The sequence below is a fragment of the Barbus barbus genome (genome assembly GCF_936440315.1).
Source record: "Barbus barbus genome assembly, chromosome: 6".
Taxonomy (NCBI): Eukaryota; Metazoa; Chordata; class Actinopteri; order Cypriniformes; family Cyprinidae; genus Barbus; species Barbus barbus.
In genome coordinates this window covers 23,680,039-23,695,325 of record NC_136734.1, presented here as the reverse complement: position 1 = coordinate 23,695,325, position 15,287 = coordinate 23,680,039, and the positions used below count along the sequence as shown (strand labels likewise).

Sequence of the window (15,287 nt, the reverse complement as noted above, 5' to 3'; positions counted from 1 at the left end):
GTGCAATTGTCTCTACATGGTAAACTGGAAGACAAAAAATATTTTTTGAAAACATTACACATTTCATCATTTAAAGGGATAGTTCACCCAAAAATGAAAAATGATTTGTGTTCAAAGATGATCGAAGGTCTTACGGGTTTGGAGCGACATGAGGGTGAATAATTAATGACAGAATTTTCATATTTAGGTGAACTATCCCTTTAAAAGTTTTTCTGAACATATCTTTAGTTTTATGTTTATTTGTTTTGTGTCACATGTCAATGTGACTAAAATGACAACCTTGTTGTATTTGCCTTAAATTAACATTTAACACTTTGACATTAGTTTTAGTGTGATGCAGTGTTTGAGATTAGCTTTGTAAAATGGATAACACTCACCACGTTGAACTCTCTCTGACCTCAACACTATTTTCTGCTGTCATGTGCTTTGTGGCTGCCCAGTTTGCTCTACTTTAACCAATACATTCTGATATTTTTAGTAATAAAGCATTTAAGTGTTGGATTTTGTCTATGCTGAAGTACTGGTCAACAAATGGTCAAACTACAGTTATTAGCAGTGGATGAAACTTTGTATTTGCTAGCATTGCTGAGAGTATAATAATCACGTTTGACCCCGAGAAACTGGCCTATTATCCAATTTACCTTTTATAAAGTACCACAAACTTCAGAGACACCAAAAAATCTAATTTCGTTTCACAAAACTTTAAGTTGACACAAACTGAACTAAATGCTTCAAAAGTGACCGCTGACCTGCGTGCGACCCGTTGCATGACTTGAGCCTCCTTCATGCGCTGCAGCTCTGACATGTAGGCCATGATGCGGGCGTTGCAGGTGAGGAGACTCTTGGAGGCCTCCAGCGCCTGGTCCCTTTGAGAACATGCGGCCAGCAGCTTACAAGCACCCTCACGCATCCGGATCTCATAGTCGATCTTCTTCTGGATGCCACTGTCCTATTAAAAAAAAGAAAAAAAGAAAAAAGAGAGGCTAAAGTCAAGTTATTCCCAGGATTAAACGTTTTACTCAACTCGACATGGAGGACTGATCTCATGCAATAAAATTAAATACAACTTAAATAAAACCTGCCACATAAACATTTTAGTTTAACTACCATGTCTCCAGGGCCTTGAGATGATTTATGAGGAGTCAAACAAGACAGTCTTCAACAAGAAAGACGTCAGAAAGACTCGCAGTCTTTTTCCTCCGCTTTACCTATTACAATAGATAATTAAAATATCTTAAGGCATAAATGTTCTCTAATAAGCACAAATGTCCAAAGTACGCCTATAACACACAAAAAAGTTTCCCATGTGTCATCCAGCACTGTACAGAGGTCACACCCCAGTCACATGACCGTCTGCTCCGTAATGGACTGTTCCAGCTCGGTGTGTGTCTCAATGCAGTGATGTATGAAATTGAACATGGGTCTTAACAAGCTGGAAGAGATCCTCTGACCTCTTGACTTCAGTTTACCTCCAAACAACTACAGAGCAGGACGCTGAATCATTTACACATGAACAGAGAGGGGCAAAATTTCAGGATGTGCTGCTATAGCTAGCATTTGAGGGGAGCATCTTTTTAGGGTCCCAGTTTCTCAGACTGAGGCTGGATTATGAAGCGCAGGCAGAAAATAAGAATAGGGATGAAGAAGGAAATAAAAGGAGGAGCTTGAGGAGAAAAGAAGAAAGACAGAGGTAGGTGTGACTGAGGATTTCCAATGGGCGAATAACCTACTGTCATTTAAATTAACCCTGGAATGGGATTTAGCTTTAAGTCTACATGAAAATGAATGAGGAGGAGAAAAGGGTGGAAAAAGAGCAAGTCAGCACAAAGCTTAAAATAGAGAAACAGAAGTCAGTTTAAGCCATAGCTCTTGATAAGATTACATTAATTTGACAAGCAAAAATGAAGCTGTGAGGGAAAGTTGTATTTTCAGTGTTTGAAAATATTCAACATGTGGACTGACTTCCATCCATCAAGGTTTATTTTGTTTCTCAAATTAAAGATGCCTTCGATTCTGACTAAACGAGGCAATAACCTTGAACCACTGAAAAACAGTACGTTGGTCACTTTTTCTCAAGTGACATAATTCAGACCCTCATCTGCTTTGCCCTTCTGCCATCCACTGGGACTCCTGTTGCCATGGCAACATCCCAAAAGCCCTCTTTTGTGTGCAAATTTCAGAACCTCATTATAACCAGGCATTAATTAAGACAGCACTTCTTTTTGGTTCTCCTTTCAAAGGAAAGCATGGTTTGCTGTACAGCTTACTGCAACAGATTGTATACTGTCAAAATATGGACTAGATGAGCTTCAAAAGCAAAACCTCCTGTGGAAGGCTGAGCACAACAAACCAGTCATGACCATTTAAGATTCTTAACAGACTCTAGACAGAGCTCAGGGAATTACGGCCACCATCCTGCTTGTGCAAAGAGACAAACACATATAGAGCAGTTCAGAGAAGTTCACCGCCAACAGCCATCACAATACTGTCAGTGTGAGAGAGCGCACAGCTGGAGAAAAGAGTGTGTTTGAGAAAGAGATAGATGATCTGTAATTGACACGATGGACAGGTTTGAGCAATTAAAAAAAAAACTAAAACCTGCAAGGAATAGAGTGCTTTCAGTTCATTACTTTCGCATTTAGCATGGAAATTGCTTATTGCTGGTTCTCAGCTAGTTAGGACCTAACTGTGTAAAGAAGATCCAATATTAGTTTCTTAAGGTTTTATAGTACTAGCAGTAGTAGAAACAAACGGTACTAATTCTGGTATTTTGTTACACAAAAAGGTTAATGTTTTTAAGGACATGTAATTTTACGTCAAGCCAAACACAGTCAGCATGGCAAATAGTGACACTGCATATTGTGGCTCTCTTTTAAATACATTTAAACTGTTATTCTAAATTATAATAATAACATTTCTGATCAAATAAAGGTCTTGGTGAGACAAGATAAGAGACTTTTCTCAAAAATAGTAAAACTGTATTGTACAGTATACAGCATTCGGAACAGCAGTGAAAATAAACACTTATGTTAGCACTGCGGGAATTAGCATGTAGTAAATACACAACCACATGACACAAAAACCCTTCAAACACACTTGCAGCATTGCAAAGCACCACCCTCCCTTGTGACAGGTGCCAGGGCAGAGCAGCATGCCAGCCAGTGTGTGTGTGTGTGGCAGTCGTTCAGTGTGAGTGTGAGCGAGGGTGGCGGGCTGGCAGCTGAGGGTGTGAAAGAGCGAGGGATTGAGGGAGGAGCGATGAGAGGAGGAGGGAAGAGAGTACAGCCAGCGCTCTGTTCCCCGGTAATGAAGCGTGAGTGTTGAAAATGAACCCAGATGGGAATAATTGAGGGAGATGGAATCTTCCGCAAGTCCTCAGAAAGATAGAGAACGCAAGAAAGTGTATGAAAAAAATAATGAGTCTGTAATTACAGTGACAAATGCCTAGCATGTTAATTTCTGCCACACTTCAGAGTCCCGTGAAACCCTACAGCTACAGGACCACCAGGAAAATGATCGGTTTATTGCTGTGAGACAAGAAAACTACTTGGACTTATAATTACTAATAATTACACAATGACGTTGGTCTTGTTCTCCAAGTACTCAAAACCTCCAGCGGATGCAAGACATGTAAAATGTGGTGATACAACTGCAGAATATCGGAAGCACATTTTTCCAGTGTCAGGGGACGCGAGTCATGGGAAATGACTATACGGTCTTTAGAGTATAGCCCGCACATTAGAAGTCTTTCCCCCTGAAAACACTTTTAAATAATGAATGCAAACTAATGACTTGTAACGTCAAATTAAAGAATGTAAACATAGGAACCAGCCACATGGAGCCAGATAATGAGATGCTGATTTGATCTAAATCACATTAATACACCAGCTTGAGTCATTTCAGCCCAAATATTTACAAATACCTTTCACACTTGAAATTGAACTTAAGTCATTTCAACCCTGTGTTAGGTTATTTGATACATGCTAGTGTTTCAAATGATTCAAAAAAGTTCTTTCATCATTTACTCACCTGTAAGCCTTTCTTCTGTAGATCACAAAAAAAAGAAAAAAATTATATTTCAACAACTTTTGTCATCCAAATAAAAGATTGGAATACACTGATTGCACTGAATGGACAAAAACACATTTTCAATGCATTTTACATCTAAAATATCTTCTTTTGTGATCCACAGAAGTACGTACGTACAGATTTGGAACAACCTTTCCCTAAAGTTAACATTTATACAGTAGTTACATTTACATACACCCAAATAATCAATTTATAATCAGAATGATGGGTCAAATGAACTAAAACTTCTTCATGTAAACACCTCAATCCAATCAACTGACTTTGAGCCACATGAAATTTCAATACACTGACACATTTAAGGTTCATATAAACAGAATTTAAAGAATTGATTCTGACAGTAAATCCATGTGAACATATCTAGTTTTCAAGAAACTCTCCGGTTATTTTAGCAGTGCTTTATATCCCAGGGTTAAAAACAGCGCCAGCCCTCTTTCTACATTAGAAGTGTGAAATGTTGCTTAACTCCTGGTCATAATCTGCATATTAAGACAGAGTTAAGCGTATCGTGAAAAGCCCATTAGTATTATGAAGAGCTGGCATACATGACAATTACCAAATTGCCACTTAAAAGTAATTTTGCTAACATTTTGTCATTACTGGATTAGCTGTTGTGAGCTAATCCAGCCTACTAAATAACAATGTGAAGTTAATAGCCCCTCTGAGGGTTTCACAGCATCAAGCGATGCTGCAGGACATTTCTCTCTGGGATAATGCTCGTATCCGCTTGTTTGTTTTGCCTGTTCTGTTTCTCACGCTGAAGCTAAGTCTTAAATTTTGACCTCTCTCTCATATCATATACAATGACGTCAGTAAACAATTCTCAATTCTCAGATAATCAGAGCTCATACTGTTGCAACATGATAGAGAATTCACCTTGTTGACGAATTTTAGCAATGCGCAGCACTGATGTGTCATTTATCATTAAACGTCTTTAATGGGTCCAAATTGACTTCTCAGAAAATATTTTGACTCAAATGCTCTGAGGTCATTTCCTGTCATGAAAACTGTGGCTGCAGTGATCTGTGTGAAGCTCTGCTGATTGACAGCAGCAGCTGTGACTCCTGAACTGCAATGCTAAAGAGACGGGAGAATGAAATCTTCTGGGCTACGCTGACCAGTTTAAAACATACTATGACCTGGATCGCTACTGCTCACAGCTGTTTAAATGGGTGCGTCGATGTGAATCAAAGAAGCACTGGAAATGCCCCATTATGTTAACCACAGGCCTGAAAACATGCAGGAAATGATCATCACCTTTAACACTAAGGGAGATTACGGAATAAGCAAAAAGGGACGGTATTATATTCTTCAGCTACTTTATCAATTTGCTTTTCACTAAAGTTCAAACAACAGTAATTAATATTCTCTTCAGTATTATAACTTTGACTTTCTCTCACAGTAAAAAGAAAATACGGTGACACCCAAAGGCAAAACACCAATTGAAAAGGCCAAATCCCTGACCACACCCACAGACACACTGGATTTCACTGACCGAGGCATGTCAGCCTCCAATTAGTCAACCACAAATATGCACTCGCCTCCCCCATCTGTTCCACCCAATCCCAGCGCTGCTCTTTTCGTTCTTGTGGTGCAAGCCAGCACTGAGGACAGTATTGGACTTTCCCATCGATACGGGTGTAAATGTAGAGAAACAAGCTTGGGAATGAGCCACATGGGGTTGGAAAGGCCAAAGAGGGACACTGATGACTGAGTAAAGTTTTGATGATTCAGTTTTCTGCAGGGCAAATGCCAGATCCTTCTGTGCAAACTAAGATATCCAGTTACATAAAAGATAAGTCATACTAACAAGTCATGGCTTAAGCTTACAAGAATGGATAACATACTGTCTAGCTTACACTCCAGGACCAGAGGCCAGTTGCATAAACTGCTTAATCTAGTCTTAAAAGTCATTTCATATTTTTCTTCAAGACTGGTCATTACTTTGTAAAAGTCAGATATGTAAAAAGATCATTTGGCCTAACTGGAATCACAAGAAGAACAGCATACGTTGTTTACATTCAGTGGATACTCTCCAAAATGGCACCAGGGGGAGACGAATTGTTGAACAAAACATTATTCAACAATTATTATTTTTGGGTGAACTAACCCCTTTAACACTTTGGCTGTGTTTATGCTGCTATATACAGTATTATCCATACAGTCTATACATGTAATAGTTCTGTTATTATAAATAAATTTTCTGTAACTGTTATTGTGTAATTCATGAACAAAGAAAGAATATATATTTAGCACGGTCACAATAAACAGATGAAAATTGACAGTAAAAACTTTAAAAAAGTGATAAGAAGAAATGTTTCTTGAGCACCAAATAAGCATATGAGAATGATTTCTGAAGGATCACGTGACACTGCTGAAAATTCACATTTGCCATCAGAAGACAATTGCAACAATATTTTTACAATATTACTGTGCTTACTGTATTTTTGTTTTTACGGATCAAAAATGCAGGCTTGGTAAGCATATGAGACTTCTAACCAAAGTTTTTGACCTGTAGTGTACTATATATATATACAATTGCAAAGATAGTACAGGGTGGGCCATTTATATGGATACACCATAATAACATGGGAATGGTTGGTGATATTAAAGTCCTCTTTGTGGCACATTAGTATATGTGAGGGGGCAAACTCCTCAAGATGGGTGGTGACCATGGTGGCCATTTAGAAGTCGGCCATCTTGGATACAACTTTTGTTTTTTCAATAGGAAGAGGGCCATGTGACACATCAAACTTATTGGTAATGTCACAAGAAAAACAATGGTGTGCTTGGTTTCAACGTAACTTTATTCGTTCATGAGTTATTTACAAGTTTCTGACCACTTATAAAATGTGTTCAATGTGCTGCCCATTGTGTTGGATTGTCAATGCAACCCTCTTCTCCCACAGTGTAAGTGTCCATAGTGCACATAGTGTAAAGTGTGAGTGTCCATAGTGTAAAGTGTCCATAGTGCACATAGAGGAGAGTGTCCATAGTGTAAAGAAAAATAAGAATAAAATAAATAAAAAAATATATAAAAGTTCCATACAGTTTTTCTTTGGTGTGGTAAGGTTTGGGGTGGGGGGTGGTCCATGTTCAGGAGGTAGGGGTTTGCATGAGGTTTCAGAGGGGGGCGGGGTGGTTTGAGTTCAGGGCTCTCACAGCCTGGGGGAAAAAGCTGTTGAGCAGTCTGGCGGAGCGGGCTCTGATGCTCCGGTACCGTCTTCCTGATGGTAGGAGCTGGAAGAGACTGTGGGAGGGATGGGTGGAGTCCTTCACGATGCTGTTGGTTTTGCTGGAGCATCGTGTAAGGAAGATGTCCAGGATGGAGGGGAGAGGGGCACCGATGATCTTTGCAGCTGTGTTCACTGTCCGCTGGAGGGTCTTGCGGTCAGCAGCACTGCAGTTCCCGTACCAGACAGTGATGCAGCTGGTCAGCACACTCTCAATGGTGCCTCTGTAGAATGTGGTGAGGATAGGTGGAGGGAGACTTGCTCTTTTCAGCCGGCGGAGAAAGTGTAGGCGCTGTTGTGCCTTTTTGGAGAGTGACATGGTGTTGGTGGTCCAGGTGAGATCCTCTGTGATGTGCACCCCCAGGAATTTAGTGCTGCTGACTCTCTCCACAGTCGAGCTGTCGATGGTCAGTGGGGGGTGGTCAACGGAGTTTCTCCTGAAGTCCATCACAACCTCCTTTGTCTTCTCCACATTGAGGGACAGGTTGTTTGTGCCACACCATTCAGCCAGCTGTGCCACTTCCTCTCTGTAGTGCGTTTCATCGTTGTTGCTGATGAGACCTACCACTGTTGTGTCATCAGCAAACTTGATGATGTGGTTGGAGCTGAACTTGGCAGTGCAGTCGTGGGTCAGCAGTGTGAAGAGCAGCGGGCTGAGCACACAGCCTTGTGGGGCACCTGTGCTCAGTGTTGTAGTGCTCGAGGTGTTGTTGCCGACACGGACTGACTGAGGTCTTCCAGTTAGAAAGTCCAGGATCCAGTTACAGAGGGAATTGTTAAGGCCCAGCAGGTTTAGCTTATTTATGAGCTGTTGTGGGATTATTGTGTTGAATGCCGAGCTGTCAATGAACAGCATTCTAACATAGGAGTCTTTATTTTCTAGGTGGGTAAGAGCCAGGTGGAGGGTGGAGGAAATTGCATCGTCCGTAGAGCGGTTTGGACGGTATGCAAACTGGAGCGGGTCAAGTGTGTTGGGGAGGCTGGTTTTGATGTTATGCATGACTAGCTTCTCAAAGCACTTCATCATGATTGGAGTCAGTGCTATGGGACGGTAGTCATTGAGACAGGACACAGGTGATTTCTTTGGTACCGGTATGATTGTTGTGGATTTGAAACACGTGGGGACGACTGCCTGACTCAGCGAGGTGTTGAAGATATCTGTTAGGACATCTGTCAGCTGTGCAGCACAGTCTCTCAGAACACGGCCAGGTATGTTGTCAGGACCCGCAGCCTTGCGTGGGTTAATCCTAGATAGGGTCTTCCTTACGTCGGCTGGGGACAGACAGAGCGCCCGGTCGTTGGGAGGTGTGGGCAGTTTTTGTGCAGGTGTGTCATTCTGCATTTCAAACCGTGAATAAAAGTGGTTGAGTGCATCGGGGAGGGATGTGTCCTCATCACAGGCCTGTGGCGGGGGCTTGTAGTCAGTGATGGTCTGAATGGCTTGCCACAGGCTCCGTGTGTCTCTGCTGTCTGTGAAGTGGTTGTTGATTTTTTGGGCATATGACCGTTTTGCTTTTTTGATGCCACAGGACAGATTGGCTCTTGCTGTTTTGAGGGCTGCTTTATCTCCTGATCTGAATGCTTCATCTCTGGTCTTTAGCAGCCCACGAACCTCTGCTGTCATCCATGGCTTCTGGTTTGCACGTGTGGTGATGGTTTTGGTGACTGTCACATCATCAGTGCACTTTTTGATGTAAGCAGTCACAGTTTCAGTGTACTCATTCAGGTCTGTGTGGTTGTTGTAGGTGGCTGCCTCTTTAAACATATTCCAGTCTGTGTCCTGGAAGCAGTCCTGCAGTGCTGAGGTGGCATTGTCTGGCCATACTGTGATCTGCTTTTCAACCGGTTTGGTGAGTTTGAGAAGTGGTCTATATGCTGGGATTAGCATAACAGTGATGTGGTCGGAGTACCCGAGATGGGGGCGGGGTTCAGCCTTGTAAGAGTCCTTAACTGTTGTGTAAACAAAGTCCAGTGTGTTGTTTCCCCTTGTTGCAAAGTTCACATGTTGGTAGAACTTTGGCAAAACTGTCTTTAAGTTTGCGTGGTTGAAGTCACCGGCTATGATGAAAAAGCCGTCGGGGTTATTTGTTTGTTGTTCACTGATGGCGCTATACAGTTCACGAAGCGCGTCCTTAGCGTTTGCACACGGGGGGATGTAAACCGCAACGATTACAATGGCCGTGAACTCCCGCGGCAGATAGAACGGTCGACACTTCACAACCATAAACTCCACCAGCGATGAACAGTGTTTTGATAATACCGCAGCATTGTTACACCAGTCTTTGTTGATATAAACACATAAGCCACCTCCGCGTGTCTTACCAGACAGTGATGAATCTCTGTCCGCTCGGAAGTTGGAAAGCCCGTGCAGTTGAATGGCGGAGTCCGGGATGTTGTCGTTTAGCCATGTTTCGGTGAAAACAAACACGCAACAGTCCCTTGCCTCATGCTGTGTAGATCGACTGAGTTGAATTAAGTCCAGTTTGTTTTCCAGAGAGCGGACGTTTGAGAGCATGAGTGTTGGAAGAGCTGGTCTTGAGGGGTTAGCTCTTAGCCTAGCTCGTATACCTCCGCGCTTACCGCGCTTCCGTCCTCTCTCACACCGCTTGCGACGCTGCCTTGTGCGGGTAGCGTCAGTAGGCGAGGCCTGCGGTCTCGAGGTCCGGCTCCAGCAGTAAACAGAGGCCTCGTAGCTTCTCAGTAGCCGCCGGCGAGAGTTGGTGTACGTAAGCGTTGCTGATATCCAAAAGACTTTGGCGATCATAGATGAATTCTGGGGTGATTTCCTTAAGAGTTAGCGGTAAACTGACACTATTTGGAGACGAACAGACGACATTAAACGACATAAAAGCACCGTCTTTGGGACCCGGAGCAGCCGCAGCGATCGATCGCGCCGCCATCTTCCGCCATCTTCCTCTTTCAGTAAAACATCCTCTAAAAACGTCCGATAAACACCTAGTGATTACAGACTCAAATAATCCACTCTAGAGGCTGAAGAGCTCAATTTATATGACAACCAGGAAAGGTACCAGCATTGTTTGAGAGGAACAGTGCAGGTCTTTTGGTAGGCAAGCTGCTGTGGGGAAGGTTCTGTTGACCTGCGTTAACCCTGCCAACCAGTTTAAAATGCTACCAAAATACTGAAGAAACCCTGGCAGTGGAAGCTGCATGATGTGTAATGATTCTATGGAAAACAGCCTCAACAGGCAAGATATACTCCAGACACACAGATTTCACCATTAGTACTGCGTAGGCCAAAATGGAATCCTATTTAAACTGCACAGCAATACACAAGTCTCATTATTAGAGCACAATGGGCCATCTGAGATGTTGTGTATGTGCGAGAGGCCAGGCTAAAATGCACAGTGTGTGACTATGGCTCTCCAGCCAGCTGTTCCCACACAAAAGCGAGAAGCTTTCCAGCACAGCTGGTTTTGGACAAATAAAAAGGGTGTGTGTAAATTTACGTTTGGGAAAAAGATGTGTCTGTGTGTGAGTTGAGGTTGAGACAGAAAAAAGAAGGGGTGTGTGCATACATGTGCATGCTTGAGCTGTGAACTTTGACTATACACCCACATCTGTGATGAACAATATATTTTTGATATTGTGTAGGTGTTTATGTGCAATCTGGGAATCGATGCAAGTATTGATGTCTGTGTGTGTTTGAGCTGATGCCATATCTCATTCCACAAGGAGAATAAAGACTAGAGATCCTAATTCATGGAATCAACATTACTTCATATGGTTGAAAATTTTATATCTCAGATGGTTACATGAAGTGAAGTGACATTCAGCCAAGTATGGTTACCCATACTCGGAATTCGTGCTCTGCATTTAACCCATCCAACGTGCACACACACAGCAGTGAACACACACACACCGTGAACATACACCCGGAGCAGTGGGCAGCCATTTATGCTGCAGCGCCCGGGGAGCAGTTGGGGGTTCGGTGCCTTGCTCAAGGGCACCTCAGTCGTGGTATTGAGGGGGGAGTGAGCGCTGGACATTCACTCCCCCCACCTACAATTCCTGCCGGCCGGGGACTCGAACCCGCAACCTTCGGATTACAAGTCCGACTCTCTAACCATTAGGCCACGACTTCCCCTCTATGAACTAGAACTATAAAATATATGTTTAATATTTAATTCATAGCCTCATTTTCATAAAACTAATACACATTAGCAATACATCTTAACATTAGTGCTAGACATAGCATTTTATAATGACAAAGACTAGAGTGAAACTTTGAAACCAGCTCTAAATAATGTAAAGGGCCTAAATCTTCTACTTGGCCTACAGTGGTGGTTTGAGATAACCTCACTTAACCTGCTTATGCAAAGTCTGAAGAATTAAGAATCATAATTTGACTTAATAGATCTTGTCTGAACCACAAAGTTTTATGCATATTCTGATAAGTAAAAGTCTTGTTTATGATTGTCTAAATGAAAAAAAAAACTGCTTTATATAATTATATACATTTGTTTGCTCTAGATGGAGCTTGATCAAGAAAATATTAATTTTTTGTATCAATACTTTAATAGTGTTCATATTTCTGAACAATTAATTTTCCCATCACCTTTTGTGATAATTGGATAGGAATATTAAAAAAAATATTTTGTGTCAGACTGATTTGCTAATAAATCATACAAATCATTTTATGAAAAAGTTTACACATTTTATGGAGAAACCCTATGCTAATTATAATACATTAATTCTAGTAAACCTAATACATATAACTTTAAGGAATTAAGCCATCAGCCATAGAACCATAAGATTTGGATTAACCACTGACATGAATCAAGGGGTTCACTACCTGTTAACATTTGCAAAAACACCCTGTATACTGTACAAAAACACAGGTGAAATCAACACGGATGGCAAACTATCCACACAGGCAGTCAAGCACTCTCCAGTCTTCCTCCATTTCCGAGCAGCACTGATCCTCTCTTTATATCCAAACACAGCATGTTCAACTCAGGTCTGATACTCGATGCCCTTCTTCAGCCAGGTAACGTCCCGGCTCTGGAGATCCCTGATAAACCCTTTACAGGCTCAGTTTCTGGGCTAGCAGAGGTAAGAGGTGTGCGGGGGGCCTGCTTGCCTTGGTGACACACTCTGATCTGTATTCCCTTATGGCTGTTAATCTCAGACTTTGATGCTGTCGGAGGCCGAGTGTGGGACTGGTCTCTAATCAGCTCAAGCGGGCTAATTGGCAGTTAAGCACCTCTGGCAACTCTAAGTATAGAGCCGTGATGAAAAGTGGAAGCAGTGACCTTGAAGGACCAGTGCACCATCAGATTTTCACCAGTGTAGATCGACTGAGCTACAGACATACACAATTTGTTACAATACTCTACTGAATCTAATGTATATTGGAGTAAATATTTGCTAGTCCCCATAACAATGCCTGATTTATTTCACCAGTAGGCTGAATTTAAATTGGAACATCATTTTACTAGATATACACTTTTTAAATATTATAACACTGCCGTTCAAAACTTTGGGATCAGTAAGATTTTCAATGTTTTTTTTTTGTTTTGTTTTTTAATGGTGTCTCTCATCAAGGCTGTCTTTATTTGATCAAAAATACAGAAAAATTTAATTTTGTGAAATATTATTGCAATTTAAAATAGCAGCTTCAATTGTAATATGCTTAAAAAAAATGTATTCCTGTAAAGCAAAGCTGAATTTTCATCAGCCATTACTCCAGTCTTCAGTGTCACATGAAGTCCTGAAAAATGTATCACAGGTTCCAAAAAAAATATGAAGCAGCAGAACTGTTTCTAACATTGATAAAAAAAAATCTGCATATTAGAACGATTTCTGAAGGATCATGTGACACTGAAAACTGGAGTAATGGCTGCTGAAAATTCAGCTTTGCTTTACAGGAATAAATATATTTTAAAGCATATTACAATTGAAGCAGCTATTTTAAATGGCAAATATATTTCACAAAATTACATTTTTCTGTATTTTTGATCACATGAATGAGTCTTAATGAGCATAAGAAACTTTGTTAAAAACATTAAACATCTTACTGACCATTCAGCTTTTGAATGGTAGTGTGTAATCATAATTTTGTTTGACATGGCCATTTTCAACCTCACTCTTTGAGTCTATTTTAGCTACTGAACCTTTAAGACTTCTCTATGCAAATCACCTCTGTTATGGCTGAATACTAAATAGGTGCAATTATGAGTGATTCTATACCAAATGTGCTCATGAAATAAATACCATGATGGTTTCTAAATAACTGCGGACTGAGTGGACTAGAAAATAGTTCTGTGTGTTGTGAACGACTGAGTCAACATACATTGAACTCTTATTTCAAAAGAGCAAGGAAAATCTTGTTTTCCATGAGATGTTCTTTTTAAATGTCAGCTCTCCCTGTGACTGCATTAAAATGCAACAGAGCTCAGCTTTATTTCTCCTTCACACTGGTTTGACTTTGATGAACGCCTGAGATGCATGATTGCAGATGTATGATTCTGTATGACCTGAGCTCACTTTCTGTTACATTAACTACGCATGTAGTGGCTTTTGGTAGATAAAGGTGTGTATGCAGCTATGAGATCATACAGTGTTTACATCGTAGAGGTAAAAGATACCGGACAAACAGATCAACAAGAGTCAGTGCACTGATGATCCAATTCACTGACCCCACCAAAAGGTCATATTTTGGCTGTTTAAGCATGACCCTGCTCACCCCTGCTGGAGGACTGAACAATCTGTAGATATTTTTCTCCATTTACAGTCCATAAAATGTCCATGAGCAAAGATGGCAGATTTCAAACCACACATTTCCAGAGAGTGCCAACTGAGCAGCTGCTATAGAAATGTATGAAAATCATAGACCTCCTCGAACCTCCAAAATGACTAATAAACTTAGTAACGTCTTCACAAATCAGAAGCGCCAGCAGAGAAAGTTTATTACTGTATTCAGAGTAAACATCTCTCTCTCTCTCTGTGCACTGTTTTGTTGAACGCTCCCTCGGAGTCTGTGCGTAACTGAGCTGTTGTGCCTCATTAAGTGTGCATAGAGCTTAAACGGAAGAAAGACCGCCTGTAGAATCGACATCAGCCTGCTTTGTACACACAGTTGCCGCCTACTACAAAATGGGAAGTTTAAGCTTCCAGACATTCACTGGGATCATTTACAGTAACAAAGAAACTGGCTTCGTGTTTTGCAACTTTGTATTTGATGCCAAAGGCAAGTTTAATAACAAAGCAGTGAACCCCTTTGTTATGGTTTTCCCAATACACTATTGACTCCTTAATTAATGCACAAACGCAGCTGTGTGACTGGTGTACTAGTGCTGGGACATCTTCATTAGCATGTCTATTAAAGTGCAGGTCTGCAGGCTGGATTAACTGCCCTGCTGAGCACACAAACTCAGCTGCCATGAGCTCACCTGACTGGAGAAAAATGGAAATGGAGAAAGAGACTTCCCAAGGATACAGGTTTTAATATTTACTTGCCATAAACAGCTACACACACCAAGTTTTTGAAAAAAGTATTTTAGGTATTTATTGTATTTGCTAAAAATAGTGAAACAATTGACATAAATATATATTTAGAATATATTATTACTATAATTTATCATTTGAATATTGTAAAATTAGTTTGATGGCAAAGCTGTTTTTTTCAGCAGCCATTTCTCCAGTATTCAATGTCATATGATCCTTCAGAAATCATTTTAATATGGTGATTTGGTGGTCGAGAAACATTTCTTATTATCATTGTTGAAAACAGTTACGCTAGTTAATATTTTTTGTGGACATCATAATACTTTTTTTCAGGATTCTATAATGAATTAAACTTTCAAAAGAACAGCATTTATTCGAAACTGTGTTTACTGTCACATTTGATTGATTTAAATTCAAAACCAAACAATAACCAGCGTCAACTGTAATGAATATTCTGAACTGTTCTGAACTTGAGCATGAGTCATTCAAAATCCTTTTCAC

General features: G+C 40.9%; 1 protein-coding gene across 3 annotated transcripts in view; it reads right to left on the bottom strand.

Moving 5' to 3' along the window:
- Positions 1-15,287, bottom strand: part of LOC306871701 (rhotekin-like) — a 69,611-nt gene that overhangs the window by 16,074 nt on the left and 38,250 nt on the right. For all 3 annotated transcript variants that reach the window (XM_079419809.1, XM_079419808.1, XM_079419810.1), the window contains exon 2: positions 750-949. In XM_079419809.1, coding sequence (XP_079275935.1) covers positions 750-949 — 200 coding nt within the window. The remainder of the gene's footprint in view (positions 1-749; positions 950-15,287) is intronic.